The following is a 15,816-nucleotide window of genomic DNA, read 5'->3' on the forward strand; positions in this document are numbered from 1 at the left end:
TAGTGGGCCCCTGTACCAGATATGTCAGGGTTAGGGAAGGAACACATTCAAGTCATCCTCATCTGGGTCTTCTTAATCCCCAGTAGATAATACCAGCCAGTCACCATTCCAGAGAATAACCACCCTTCATGCTGAAGGCAGTGAGCAGGCTCTTGAGTCTGAGCTGCCTTCTCCATAGACTCTGGCCTGGGAACTGGGCAGATGCCAAACATATCTCTTTAATAATGGTCCGTAAGGAGCTCAGAGCCTCCACAGTGTCCTGAGAAGAGGAGGGCTAGAGTGGGGAGGGTCAGGGCAGTGTGGAGGTGGATCTGATGCTCATGGTCAGATTCTGGCAGTTGAAATGGAGACATTTAGAGCCTGGAGAATTTGCGAAAGGCTCTCACCTTGGGGCTCTATGGAGCCCATATGTGGTCATGATTCATCTGTAAATCTGTCTATGCTGAGTCAGCCCAAACTCACATTTCAGGGCCTGGGAAGGGAGCCACAGGGGAGGAGCAGTAGGAGAAAGAAATGGATTTAAGGTTTAAGAGAGAAAACAGCAAGGGCTGGAGGGATTTCAGTGCATTTAAAAACAAACTTTATAAAAAATGAAATGCAATTAGTAAATTGAAATCACATCCAGATTTAGTCTAACTGAGGTCTTTCTTCCTCCCTGTAGAATAAGTCAGACTGGACTGACAAAGAGTAGACATACTTGATATTAAAAACTGGCAACATTCAAGAGCCCTGTAAAACCTCAAAGCAGGAGAAAGAATCCAATCTATTACTTGGCTGGAAGGCCCACTGTCATGGGTAATGTATCAAAAGATGACAAATATTTTGGCCACATGTATGCCTCTCTGTTCTCACTGAGGCAGGAATCTTGCCTTCCCTATTTCATAATTTAGTGGTAATTTACCACTCCCAATATTATTAACACTCAGTAGTCAACTGATTTACAGTCCAGTGCAGGGTTCCCAGTCTTTCTTTCTTTTTTTTTTTTTTTATGAGACATGTAGGATGGATGGTATTCATACGCACAGTATACTCTCTAATGAATTCTCAGATTTTGACAAAATACACAAAAATAGGCATGCTGAAAATTCATTTTCTTCATGTATCATATTCATATTCATCATATATCAAAAACTTCTGCTCCCTTCAGGTAACATGAAGAGTGGTAACTCTAGCCCATTCTTGCCCATTCATAAAAGCATTTGGGAATGCAAATGACCAACAGTGAGGGTGTTACAGGAACAATCTTGAATTTATTTGCATTTACTTTTTAGAAAAATAACTGTTCATAAACTTTGGTATTTCATCTCCTATAATAACAAATTATTGCTATGCACTGTTCAACTGCTCTGGACATACCATTGTGTCTTGACATCATGGTTGAGGGTTCTTAGTCTAGGTCAGTATTCCAAACTTAGAGTGCAGGTCTTGGGTGAGGTAAGGGAAGCTTGGAATTTTAGGAAGGCATCCACAAATCCATGGATACACCAAACATTACAGCACTCTAGATAAATAGACAGTCATCTTGTGTGTACATTACCACTTTTCAAATGTATAAAAGTGTATACGAATTAATAAAATTAAAATAATTTAAAGACTTTGCTGAATTCATAGTAGCTCTTTATCATTATATGTTTTCCCAGTCAGGAACTATCAAAGTACAATCTTAACATGATTAGGGGCTACAGTATAGAGAAGGGAAAGCAGATGAAAGAATTAAGGTTTCCAATTGTATATGAAGGTCCATATTTTAAGACAGGGAAGTGGACAAAGGACAGCAGCAGGAAATTAGACCAGCGTTTCTCAAAGTGAGGTCACTGGATTACCAGTATGGAACTCTCTAGAAGTTGCTGGTCGAAATCTCTAGAGGTGTGGGTCCTTCATGAGCTCTTATTGAGTTTAGCTGTGTCTGAGAGTCACAATCACTGGGTCAGAATGCACTGTGAAAAAATGCTTTTTTAACATACTAATAATACTGAGATACTACAAAATTTTCTCTAAGAGGTTTTATTTTTTAAAAAAAATTTTTTTTTAACGTTTATTTATTTTTGAGACAAAGAGACAGAGCATGAACGGGGGAGGGTCAGAGAGAGAGAGGGAGGCACAGAATCTGAAACAGGCTCCAGGCTCTGAGCGGTCAGCACAGAGCCCGACGCGGGGCTTGAACTCACGGACCGCGAGATCATGACCTGAGCTGAAGTTGGACGCTTAACTGACTGAGCCACCCAGGCGCCCCTCTAAGAGGTTTTAAAAGAAGAGAAATATGCTTGCTTGATGACAGGACCATCTCAAGATGACCCATCTCTAGAGACCAGATGTCCACTCCCAGACCATATTTTAGGCATTTTCTTGGTCACTGGAGTATACTGGAGACAAGGTTCAGAAGGGGCATGGGATTCCCCACATAGTTATAGTCTCTATGTTGTTTTCCAAAAGCACCCGAGGGGTTGGAGGCTTGCAAAACAGGAAGATGATGGCCTTTGCCAAAGTAACTTCCAATTAGATAATGAAATTATTCTGTTTATAGACTTTACAGAGATCTGAAATACCACTAATCTTTCTTTTGGAGAGACTATGGGAAGCTCTCTGACAAAGACAGATTTTTAAAAATGGCTTCTTGGCAATAGTTTCAGCTTAGAAGTAGATAAATTATTGATTAGAAATAGAATGAATGTCAAATCTCTTCAAGACTCTATGACAATATCTAGGAACAAGAATTCTTTTCTATAGGAATCTAAAAAACAAAAGCAAAAACAAACCCCCAAACACATAGACTTTTGAGAACTATTTAGGAGGCACTGAAAACTCCAAGTGAAAAATAGCTTTTACCAGACCCAAGGAGGAACAGGTAGAATCAGCAAATATCCAACAACAAGAATCCATATGTAAAAATCCTTTAAGGCACACCTCTGGGATAAAGACAAGACAGTTCAGCAGTCAACTTCACAGTTCATGGTCATGGTTAGGAGCACAGAACCTGAGGTCAGACACAGATCTGCTACTTAATCCCAGATTCATCCCTGAGCAGCTTGTGTGGCTTGGGTAAGTGACTTAAATCTTTAAACCACAGTTTACTCATCTATAAAATGGGAATCATGATAATAGTACACTCCTCTGATCCTCTCTTACAGTTAATTGTGAAGATGAGTCAAGTGAAAAAAGCCAGACCACACTAGGTGCACAGAGTAAGTACTGATGCATATTAACAATAATTGTTATTATATTTCTGCTACTTTTAGTAACAAGCCAAGGGTTTTCTGTAATGTCAAGATATTCAGGGCATACAGAAAGAGTTTTTTCTGGGGTGAGAGGAAGGGAGGTGTTTGCTCAGGAACATTAAACTTGTGGGTTTAAATTCTGCATGTCCTTGAAGTCCATCCTGTGACATTAAACATTCCCCAGGGACTTTCTCCTTTTCCCAACTTCTAATAGCATGTATTCCCATCCTTGTCCCAACATTTGCCAGCTCATTTTATTCTGTCTTAGATTTTATTTCAATGGTTTCATATGCACAAACTCCATCTCCCTAGCCAGACTTTAAACTTCTCCTGGGTTCAGGTCATACCATACCTCTCTTCCCTTATCTCTCAGAGCTTGATGCATAGTAGGAACATGGGAGAGAAACAGAAGTAAGAGACTGTATATGTGTAGGTGGCTCTCAGGGCCCCACCTCTCCGTCCTCCAAATAACAACAAAGATAATAAACAGGTTAATAATAAGTCTTCTGGCTGCTGAGTGTCCCTGGGCCTGGCACTGTTTAAATGCCTTCTCTCATCTGACCTTTGACAGCACCCCAGGAATGTGTGCTGGCGGCTGCTGAGAGAGCCATAAAGAGAACAACAAACTGAGGGCAGTGTTGCAAGCCCTGACTACTCATACAGCCATGTTCAGAACACATCAAGCAGGTATGGTTACGTTCAAATCCCTGAATGAAAGATACTGAGCCCACTCCCTCTTTTCCCAATACAATACAACTGATGGTTTCAGTGGCCCTATTATCAGTTGGGATCCCAAAGCAGAGACTCTTACAAAGAGGAGGTTTGTCAGAGTTTGAGCCTCCTCCCTTTCACATGTTTCTGATATGTCCCTTCAAGGTTGACCACAACCTACTGCAACTCAGACATATATCTCAAAGATTTTTAAGAAACAATGCTTATGTTCATGTGAGGCCTTCTGAGAGTTTCCTATTCTATTTAAATCTTTCACTGAAAATGAGAATGTGAAGAAATTGGAACCCATATACATCACCAGTGGGAATGCAAAATGGTGCAGTCTCTTTGGAAACAGTTTGGCGGTTTTTCAAAATCTTAAATGTGCAGTTATCAGATGACCTAAAAATTCTAGTCCTAGTTATATATCTAAGAGAAATGAAACTGAAAATCCATACAAAAACTTACACATGAATATTCATAGCAGCATTATTCATAGTAGCCAAAAGGTAAAGATAAACCAAATATCCATCAACTGATGAATGAACATACAAACAAAATGCGTATCCACAGAATGGAATATTATTCAGCCATAAAGAGGAATAAAGTACTGACACATGGTACAACATGGGTGAATCTTGAAACCATTACATAAGTGAAAGAAGCCCAGTCGCAAAACACCACAGACTGCATGATGTCACTTACAGAAATTGTCAAGAATAGGGAAATCTACAGAAATAGAAAGTAAATTTTATTGGTTGCTGCTGGGAGGAATGTGGGGAGAATGAGGAGTGGGTATGGGTTTCTTTCTGGGGTGATAAAAATGTTCTAAAACTAAATTGTGGTGATGGTTGCAAAGTTCTGTAAATGTACAGAAAAACACTGAACTGTACACTTTAGAGGCATGAATTATAGTATGTAAATTATATGTCAATAAATCTGCTTAAAAATGATGGTTGTGATTCAATCAATTGATTTCACCACTCAAATAGGTCACAGCACAGTCGAAATGACTGTCCTAGAGCATGCTGCCTGGCCCCATGCCCCCGCCCATGCCTCCTCTTCATGAGAATCACTGCTTGACCCCAAGAGCTGGGGAGACTGTAGTCTTCGGGTGGGTGGATGGACAGGCAGACGGAGAGGGGGTGAATGTGAGGAAGGAGGGGTGAAAGCCATCTGTGCCATGATAGCCATCATCCTTACTCAGTTAAGGAAACTGGACTGCATTTTCAGCAGCACATGCACAGGAAAAAGACCACATTGCTCAGTCTCTCGAACAGTTGGGGTGGCCATGAGAACAGATCCTTTGGTAAGATCTCTCAAAGAGCTCTGGAAGGGCTGACTCAGCCAGGATGGGTGTCTGCTTTGGTCCCTTGCTCTTTCTCTTCTCCCTGCCTTGATTCAAACATGATGGCTCAATCTCTGAAAGCCACCTAATGACCCAGAGAATGGAAGGTGGTTCTAAGGCGGTCAAAGCAAAGGACAGCAGGGAGGGGTGCCTGGGTGGCTCAGTCAGTTGAGCATCTGACTTTGGCTCAGGTCATGATTTTGCATTTGTGGGTTTGAGCCCCAGGTTGGGCTCTGTACTGACAGCTCAGAGCCTGGAGCCTGCTTCAAATTCTGTGTCTTCCTTTCTCTTTGCTCCTCCCCCCACTTCAAAAATAATAAACATTTAAAAAAAAAAGGACAGAGGGGACGGGGTCTCTGTCTTCTTCAGTTAACCTGGGATGCCCACTTCTGCACTTTTTTTTTTAAAGTTTATTTATTTATTTTGAGAGAGAGAGCGAGAAAGAGACACATGTGAGCAGGGAAGGGGCAGAAAGAGAGAGAGAAAGAGAGAGAGAGAGAGAGAGAGAGAGAGAATCCCAAGTAGGCTCCACAGTATCAGTGCAGAGCCCGACACAGGGCTCAATCTCATGAACTGTGAGATCATGACCTGAGCTGAGATCAAGAGTAAGATGCTTAACCGACTGAGCCATCCAGGTGCCCCTCTATACTTCTTTTATGTAACTAAATAAATCCCAAATTTGTTTGTGCCACTGAGTTGTCTCTGGTAGCAGTGGTCAAAGGTACTTATAAATGATATGTCATCTAAATGAAGAAAAATTCCTCTCCATCATATATGAGCCAAGGATAGACCTCTTAAGAAACAGCAGCTACTCTCCCACCCAGGACTTTCTGCCTCCCTTGCCTTCTGGAAGAACTTCTACCTGAGTTCCAGGTCCAAAGGGAGGTGAGAAACCAAATACCTTGTGATTTTAAATATCCGCAGTAGCCGGACACATCTCAGCACAGAGATGCCCAAGGGAGACATGATCTTGGTCTCCACCAGGATGGTCTCCAGAATGCCCCCACACACGATGAAGCAGTCAAAGCGGTTGAAGAGGGACACAAAGTAGGCCTGCAGGCCCAGGCTGTACATCTTTAGCAGCATCTCCGCAGTGAAAAGGGCCAGTAGTGCCTTGTTGGCCGTGTCTGGTGGGTTCAAGAGAGGGGGTAGGATCCCAACACAGATGTGAGAGTGGGGAGAGGGGGGAGGAGGAGAAAGAAAACAGTAATTATCACCACTGGAGAAAAAGCCAGATGCTTCCCTTCCCAGCCAGGATACCTCTCCCATATGTTGCTGCCAGAACAGAACAATTGGGGCCAAAGTAACAAGAAAGGGGTATCTAGTAATAATCACAGTAAATATGTATCGAGGATCTACCATGCATCAAAGGCTTTGTGTGCTGATCTTCTTTATTCCTCCCAGCAGCTTTTCAGAGATGAGAAGTGAGGTTCTGAGAGGTAAGTAATCTGCCCAAACCAATCAGCCAAAAGGGGGAGCCAAGTCACCCATCTGCCCTCTACACTGGGAGACTGTCCACCTCCCAGCATTCTGGAATGCAGCCCCTGTGTCTGCCTGACTTCCTGGGCATGGAGCTGAGGCACTGGCTAAGGAGGTCCATTTCTAGGGGTTCAGGGAAGGGTACTAACTGCCCATTGAGGACAGCTCCTCATGCTCAGGCCACTACTGTCCTGTTTCTTGGCTTTTTGCTCACCTCATCCTCACACGTTCTGGCAGGTCCACCTGCAGGCTATTGTACTGAAAATCCATTCTGGGAAGTTGGCAGCCAAGGGTTGAGATAGCCAAACAGGGGGCAGCATGTGTCCTTGTCACCTGGACCCAACAGTGACTGTTGGGGTAGGCAGATGGTGTGGGCCTACACAGGTAAGCCACATCTGTTTATAATGAGGTTGCACATTTTACTATGGGGCTTGCAAGCTGTCAGGCCCTTAGTATCTCCAGCATAGTGCCTGCCAAGAGCCACGGCCACTGGCAACTTTCCCATCAACCTTGTGCCTGTGACCATTCCCTCCCTGGGATTTAGGGCTAAGTTAACAAGAGTAAAGCAGGATAGTGCCAGGGGCTGCCTCTCACCTTGGACTTCCGTGAGCCAGTGGGGCTGGTTGTAATGTTCTGAGGCGATGGTGAGTGTGTTGAGGAACACCAGGAAGATCACAAGCCAGTAGAAGACATTAGACTTGACTGCAGCACGACACTTTCTTCTGCAGAACCGATTCCACCGACGCCAGTAGCGGCTGGAAAAGGAGCAAGGAGAGAGGGATGAGGAGGGAGGTGACTGTGAAATTCAGATTTTTTCCAATATGAAAGGTACCATAGTGGTTTCCTTTCTTCCCTTAAGGGACTTGGCCTCACCAGAGCAGTACAATCTGGTGGCAAACAGATAAGCTTAATGTCAAGTTAACCAGGATCTGTCACTTGTGTGGCCTCAGGTGTAGCCCTGCCCCTTGTAAGCTTTGATTTTTCCCATTTGTAAAACAGGAATAGGGCCAAGCTCACAGGGTTGTTGTGCAGATCAATAAAATCCATATATATATATATATATATATATATATATACCATATATTGCATCTGGTATAAATAGATATTTTTTATAATAATAGCATTATTCAAAATTATATTGCAAGTATTAGGAGAATTATTAGTAGTGATGGTAGGAATAGGACTAGTAATGTCTACCATTAATGAAACTTCATCTATGCCTGTTACCATATTAGGCACTTTCCATGCCTTCTCTTTAATTCTTTAAATAACCCTGAAAAGCAGGTGTTATCCTGATTTTGAGGAGGAGTAAATTAAGGGCCATGGAGGTTGAATACCTTGATTAATATCACACAGTGGCAGAGCCAGATTTGGTTCTCCCCCGACTCCAGCCCAGTCTCTCGCCCAGATGCTGCCTCATCTGTAAAGTGTAAGGGCTGAATCTGGATCAGAGGTTCTTTGCCTTTATGGGGTTATGGAATGTTTTCAGACTCTGATGAATGTTTAGATCCTCTGTTCAGAAAAAAGCATACACGCACACACGCATACATACACACACATCTCTGCATACTAGTTCATACAACAGCACATGGACCCCTGGAAGCTTAGCTATGGTCCTTAAAATGTTCCTTTGGTCTCTTGGTTAGGGACTTCTGTCAATGATTCTCAAACCTGGCTGTACATAAAATTACCTGGGGAAGCTTAAAAAAACAATCATAACCTCCCACTAGTACCTAGGCTCCAACTCCAAATCAATTAAATCCGATTCTCTGGGGGCTGGGTATTTTTTAAAGCTCCCCAGAGGGTTCTAATCTATAACCATGGTTGAGAACCATTAAGCTAGATTAAACCAAGGAGTCACTCACATTTTTAAATTCTATGGTGCAGGAGTTTATAGCTTTCCCAAATTTCATCCTTATTAGATACAGAGAAAATACATAGCTATGTTTGGTAGTTCCATTGACCAAACATTTAATAAATGCTGACAGTAGCAACAAAGGAGAAAAGGAAGGGGATCGTGGAGAAGTGCCTGGGAGGGAGACTTACAGAGGCCACCTTAATGATTTCCAGAGAGAGAATGATGGAATTTGATTTTAGAAAACCAACTAAACAACAAAACAACTTCTAGATCAGAGGTAGTATGAGAAATATTCTTTTGACCATCTGGGCTGGAGATGATGAAGGCAGTAGCTTTATTAATGGAAAAGAGGACACTGAGTTGACACTCCACAATTTTGGAGGCAGAATCAATAGGACTTTGAGCTTGACTGGATGTGCAAGGTAAGAGAGAAAGGTATGGAAAGACAGCCAAAACTTCTACCTGGGGTGATTTGGAGAGTGGCACCTCTAGCCAATATAGGTACAGACAAGGAGAAGCAGTGCTCTGGGCAGGGAGTTGCTATGAGGGGAAAGTAGGGGCGCCCAGCTCAGGAAATAGATTTGAAGTGCTTGTAGGTCATGTATATAGAGAGACCCAACAGGCAGTCAGAAGGCAGTGCCCCTGTGTGGGTAATAAAGAAGGCAGGGAAGGAACAAAGAAGCATCTTGGAACAATAGTCCATGAATATCTGTATTCACATCTGTATTCTACGTTTCTAGAAATGCAGATCCTTGCTGCTATGGATTCATCCACCCACCCCCAAACTGACTTTCAAGACAGCTTGACTTCATTTATGTTTTCACTCTGTATTTTCTACCTACTGTCTGTGGAAAATCCTGTTACCAAATCTTTGTTAAAATCTATTAGGAGACTAGAAAAGTGAGAAGTACATTTAAGAAGAGAATTGTTTCCTCAGAACTGCAGACAGAACTTAGTTTTTGGCTTGCAGAACAGGGAGGGAAGGAAGAATTAATTAATTAATTAATGTTCTGATCTGACCCTACCTCATCATGGGTACTTGAATGCCATCTCTAGTGTGTGCTATCTCTTTGTAGGGGATACTTACATGCTACTTGGGGGTAATTCACTGCATAGAGAAGAAATGCATTGGGGTCAGAAAATTAAGGTTTCGAAATGCACGTAGGGAGGCTTACATCTTCCTAGACATACCACCCTGGGTAAGAATGAAGATGAGGGAGGCTGAGGAGAGGGGCAAAGGAGTGGGACAAGGGGTTCTTGGTGGTCCTCTGGAGTTTGCCAGCTCTCGGTACTGAGGAGTCTTATCTTGACAGGACAGGACACTGATTCTTCCCTATTATTGTGGTTATTAATACTGTAGAAAAACTTGGTGCAATTTTTTCCTAAAAAATGAATTTTCAGGACAAACTTCTATCTGGTCTTAAATAGCTTACACTGTAGTTTCAAAGAATATTTTAAATAGATATAATTTTATGTTACAGAAATCACTGATAATTGTGATTCAGAGTCCAAAGAATCAAGTTTGCATTTCTTTACAGTATATAAAAATGGACTTGGAGTCAGTTTAATACTGAGAACTTGATTAAGTTCCTCTTGTCCCGAGTTTGGGATACGAGGTACCACATAGGCCTATCCCATGGGTCTAGAACTGCCTGACTCGCTGAAGGAGTGGCTGTCGGATAGGGTAGTGGCTGTTAAATGTGCTGTTCCTGTGCACATCCATTCAGGGGAGTCACATGGATTTGGGCTGGGGTGGGGGTGGGGGTAATTACTATCCAGAGAAAGTATTTAAAGATAATTATACACCTCCCACTCTTCAAAATATAGCTTTGCTTGACAACTGGTTTCCTGGCAACACTTCCTACTGTATAATAAATGTAATGATTTATTAGAATGTGTAAATTTATTTGTGTGTTTACATACACACAGAGGATATAGAAATTAAATGATAAAATAGGGAGGAGAAATTTGCCTGCTATTCATGTTCCCTTCACACTAAGCACAAAAGTCATTTACTGTAGAAATAGAAGTTCCCATATGTAGACATAGGACAGAAAGGTGGATATGAACGTGCCTAATCTACTTCTTCAAAATTCTGTATCATTGCATCCCCATAGGAAAGTTCCGCTCACTCACCCTGGGATCCACCTTACCTTTTCCTAATTCTGGGCCTTACTCTTGCCTTTACACCTACATGGACTGTCCCCACAACTGCCAGAACCTTCCCTTCCTATGTCCTGCCATTCTTTAGGGCTTAGCTCAAGTCCCAGCTTCTCCGTGGTGAAATTTTCTAGTTTTCCCAGACTTAGTACTCCTGTCACACTTATTGTCTGCATTACTCATTTTAGTTATACATTAAGGAAATAAGTATTGAACACCTATCATGGGATAGGTAATAGATATTCAACAGTTAACAGGATAGACAGCCTTTGCATAAAACTCATGCTTAAAGACCCTTGTAAGCAATGAAAGAGTTTGCTTACCACCAAGGCAGGCTTCACAGAGGTGCCACAGGAACACACCAAAGGGCCTCCTAGCCAGGGGTGGAGGAGCCAGCAAAGGTTACCCAAAAGAAATGATTTCTCATTTCCCCATACTGTCAGTTATCTTTTAGTATATGGTTCTTGCCTCTCCAGTGAGATCATAGGATCCTTGAGGGAAAAAGATTATGTCTTACACTTTGCTATAGACCCACAGTACTTAGTGCAGTCCATTTCACATGGTAAGGACATTTGACTGATAGGTTGGTAGAACAGCAGAGACAAACTCTATGTAGATTTACTAACGTCTTGCTGAAGACAAGACTTGAGAGCCTGGAGCTCTTGTGACCCAGGGATGAAAGTGGGGGTGAGGAAAGGGCAGTGTTACTAAAAGAGTTTGCTTGGCATATAATTTTTGTCAGGCATCTAGAAGAGTAGACAACAGCAAAATGGTGGACATTTCAGGCTCTTTCTAGTGACTAGAATAAGTTCCTATCTTTTCTTTAACTGGGAACAAGCAACACAGAAAATGATTAAATTTAACTCTTTTATACTATATGTAAGTAACTTAAAATGGACTATCAGAGATTAGGAAAATTTATATATGTGCCTTGTCCTTGCTGCTCATTTCACTGAAGATGGGGCAAGACAGTCCTTCCAGATTTTAGAACCCCATGGGGTTCACTTCAGAACTCTGTAAAGTCAAGATCTGGAAACTCCAACAGGTTATCTGATTAATCCCTGCAAGTTGCATAAGACTTTCTAAATAACTTGTTCCCTAACTGTTTAAATCCTATTCTGAACCATGATGCCCACATGTTGCAAAATTCGTTATTGTAACTAATTCCTCAAAGTGGAGACTTGGCTTACAAAAGGAATCCCCTAATATTGCCTGAACATTATAACTTGACTATAATTTTCTGAGTTTCCTCTAAAGTTTCTCTTCTAATATTTCTTTTAAATAAACCATGACTTTGTATCATTCTGTACTGCAAATGTCTGGAAATTCAAATTGTCTTATTTGTCATTGTTAAACTGAGAAAATGATCAGGACATTTTGTTAAAACTTAAATTTTAGAATCTTTTTAAAGAGTAAAACAGGCTGTTCACTGTTTACAAAGTTATTCTGAGTTGCAAAAATTCCCTCTCCATTTCCCCCCTGTACTACTATGCTTTTCTCCTGTATGCTCCCATTCAATCATGGCTGCCATAATCAGGCAGAAAGTACGAAGATACATTCTTCTGGCATCTGTAGTGGAAATCCTAGCAGCAGACTGAAATAATTCCAGATCTACTTTGATAATTTTCATGACATTTTCAATCCATTGCCCTGCTTTGCTATTCCTTAAACACACAACATCAGTGGACTGTAGAATCTAGACTAGAGGGTTGCCATTTTGTATCTTCTCAGACCTTTTAGGGCCACCCCATCTGGTGCAGTAGCTACTAGCCACATGTGGCTCTTGAGCACTTGAAATTGGCTAATCCAAACTGAAACATGTAGTAAATGTAAAATAAACGCTGTATTTCAAAGATTTAGTACAAAAATTAATGTAAAATATCTCGATTTTTATATTAAACAGAAGTTAAGATGGCAGAGGACTAGGAGGACCCTAAGCTTGCCTCATCCCTCAAACACAGATAAATATCAAACCATCATGAACACCCAATATCTGAAGGTTAAGAGAGCAAAACTGCACAACAAGAGGTAGAAAACAGCCACACTGTGGAAGACAGGAGCTGCAGAGAGTTGATCTGGGTGAGAGAAGAGTTGCAGATGCCACAATGGGGACAGAGTTCTGATCTTGTAGAGAGTAGCAAAAGAGAAAGAAAGAGAAGGAAAGAGTGAAAGTGCACGAAGGGAACTGTACAAGAAAAACTCTCCCCCAAAAACCACTGTCTGGGAAAAGGAGAGCAGTGCAATGGAAAGCTGAAATTTTTTTTTCAATATATGAAATTTATTGTCAAATTGGTTTCCATACAACACCCAGTGCTCATCCCAAAAGGTGCCCTCCTCAATACCCATCACCCACCCTCCCCTCCCTCCCACCCCCCATCAACCCTCAGTTTGTTCTCACTTTTTAAGAGTCTCTTATGCTTTGGCTCTCTCCCACTCTAACCTCTTTTTTTTTCCCCTTCCCCTCCCCCATGGGTTTCTGTTAAGTTTCTCAGGATCCACATAAAAGTGAAAACATATGGTATCTGTCTTTCTCTCTATGGCTTCCTTCACTTGGAAAGCTGAAATTTTGAAGGTCTGTGCCATTGCTAGGGTCATGCCTGGTGGGCTTGGTGGTGCTCTGGTGGGGAAGGAAGGTAGAGACCCAGGAGTGGGCAGCATGGTCTGAGAATTCCCTGGGTTGCACAGAGATAAACAGTTTCCCTGCTTGGAGTGCATTTGGGAATGGTGGCATGTCCCCTCTGGGGACAAAAAAAGTGGCAGCACCAATGTGCTGCCCTGTTCCCTAGCATAGGAAAAAAGACACTGCCTAAGGACAACAAACCTTTGTCTGGAGTTGTGCTGTTCTTTACCATAAACTCTGAACCACTACATGATCTCGTGACCATTTTCTGAGACAAACCAGCAAATGGCAAAAACCTTGCTAGGCCCTCTCCCAGAGGATCAGCATGTGTTTGAGCCATACCAATCTCTAAAATTTGTAATTTTGAAACCTAGCCTCATGCCTGAGATAAACACAGGAGTACTGTTCTACCTGGCAGATAGCTCGGTCGCAGGCAGGGTGAAGGCAGGGATCTGGAAGAGGCTAGGGACACAAAAGAGGTGCTTGTCTGTTCTTTTGTGAGGGCTTTCTGAAGAGTGGTGGGCATGAACTCCCCACTCCGGGGACAAGAGAGTGGGGTGACACTATTCCCCCCACCCTAGCCCACTCATCAGCACTGATCAACTTCAGTGAGCAAAACAGCACTAGCAAGTGGAGGCTGTAGTTGCTTACACTAAGTTCTGCCCCCTGTACCCTGCAGGTGCATCTCTACTAGGACAAGTCAGTCTGAGATTCAGTGCAGCAGGCCACAGCCCCAGAAGACCAGCACAAACCCCTTGCATGCATCAAGTCTACTGATCATAGGATGCTGCAAAAGCTTCAGCTCTAGGGGAAATAGGATCTAGTTTCCTTTCTTTTCTTTTTTTTTTTTTTTGGACCTCTTCTATCACTCTCAGGAGCAGGAATATAGGAGCAGGCTTTTCTAACAATCCCCACCCCCCTGAAAACTAGTGACCCAGACAAAATGACAAGACAAAGGAATTCACCCCAAAAGAAAGAACAGGAAGAAGTTATGACCAGGGATTTAATCAATATAGATATAAGTAAGATGTCTGAACCAGCATTTAAGACAATAATCATAAGGATATTAACTAGGCTTGAGAAAAGCATAGAACACACTAGAGAATCCCTTACTGCAGAGATAAAAGAACTAAAAATTCATGAGGCTGAAATAAAAAATGCAATAACCAAGATGCAATGGATGCAATGACAATGAGGATGGACAAAGCATAGGAATGAATCAGTGATATAAAAGATAAGATTATGAAAAATAATGAAGGTGAAAAAAAAGAGGGAAAGAAAGGTTTTGGATCATGAATGCAGACTTAGGAAACTGAGTGACTCCTTAAAGCATAATAATATTCATATTATAGAAGTCCCAGAAGAAGAAGATAAAGAAAAAGGAGGAGGAGGAGGTTTACTTGAGTTAATTATAGTTGAAAACTTCCCTACTCTGGAGAAGGAAACAGACATTGAAATTCATGAAACACAGAGAACTCCCATTAAATTCAACAAAAGCCAGCCATCTCAAAGACATATCATAGTCAAATTCACAAAATACACAGACAACGAAAAAATCCTAAAAGCAGCAATGGAAAAAAAAGTCCTTAACCTACAAGGGAAGACAGATCAGGTTCAGAGTAGATCAGTCCAAAGAAATTTGGCAGGCCAAAAGGTAGTGGCATAATATATTCAATGCGCTGAATGGGAAAAATATGCAGCCAAGAACACTGTATCCAGCAAGGCTGTCATTCAGAATAGGAGAGATAAAGAGTTTCCCAAACAAAAACTAAAGGATTTCGTGACCACCCAACCAGCCCTGCAAGATATATTAAAGAGGACTCTTTGAGTGGAGGAAAAAATACCAAAAAAAACAAAGATCAGAAAGAAAATAGAACATCACCAGAAGCACCAACTGTACAGGTTAACACAATGGCACTAAATTAATATCTTTCAATAATCACTCTAAATGTAAATGCTAATGTACAGACTAAATGCAAATGTAAAGACTAAATGCTCTTATCAAAAGAGTAGGGTATCAGAATGGATAAAAAAAACAAGACTCATCTATATGTTGTGTACAAGGACTCATTTTAGACCTAAAGAAATCTGTAGAATGAAAGTGAGGGGATGAACAACCACATATCATGGTAATGGTCGCCAAAAGAAAGCTGAAGTAGCCATAGTAGGGGACTTTAACACCCCACTTACAACAATGGACAGATTATCTAAGCAGAAAATCAGCACACAGAAACAGTGACTTTGAATAAAACACTGGACTGCAAGGACTTAACAGATATATTCAGAACACTCATCCTAAAGCAGTGGAATCCATATTCTTTTTGAGTGCACATAGAACATTCTTCAGAATAGATCACATACTGGGTCACAAATCGGATCTCAACAAGCACAAAAGAACACAGCATCCAACTTTTCTGACCACAAT

At 41.7% G+C, this 15,816-nt stretch overlaps 1 protein-coding gene across 13 annotated transcripts in view; it reads right to left on the minus strand.

Moving 5' to 3' along the window:
• The window catches only part of CACNA1C (calcium voltage-gated channel subunit alpha1 C), a 662,670-nt gene that overhangs the window by 124,893 nt on the left and 521,961 nt on the right, over positions 1-15,816 (minus strand). For all 13 annotated transcript variants that reach the window (XM_047867044.1, XM_047867043.1, XM_047867040.1 and 10 more), the window contains 2 exons: positions 7,348-7,508; positions 6,176-6,401 (listed from right to left, as the gene is read on the minus strand). In XM_047867044.1, coding sequence (XP_047723000.1) covers positions 6,176-6,401; positions 7,348-7,508 — 387 coding nt within the window. The remainder of the gene's footprint in view (positions 1-6,175; positions 6,402-7,347; positions 7,509-15,816) is intronic.

This window comes from Prionailurus viverrinus, chromosome B4 (genome assembly GCF_022837055.1).
Source record: "Prionailurus viverrinus isolate Anna chromosome B4, UM_Priviv_1.0, whole genome shotgun sequence".
Lineage (NCBI taxonomy): Eukaryota > Metazoa > Chordata > Mammalia > Carnivora > Felidae > Prionailurus > Prionailurus viverrinus.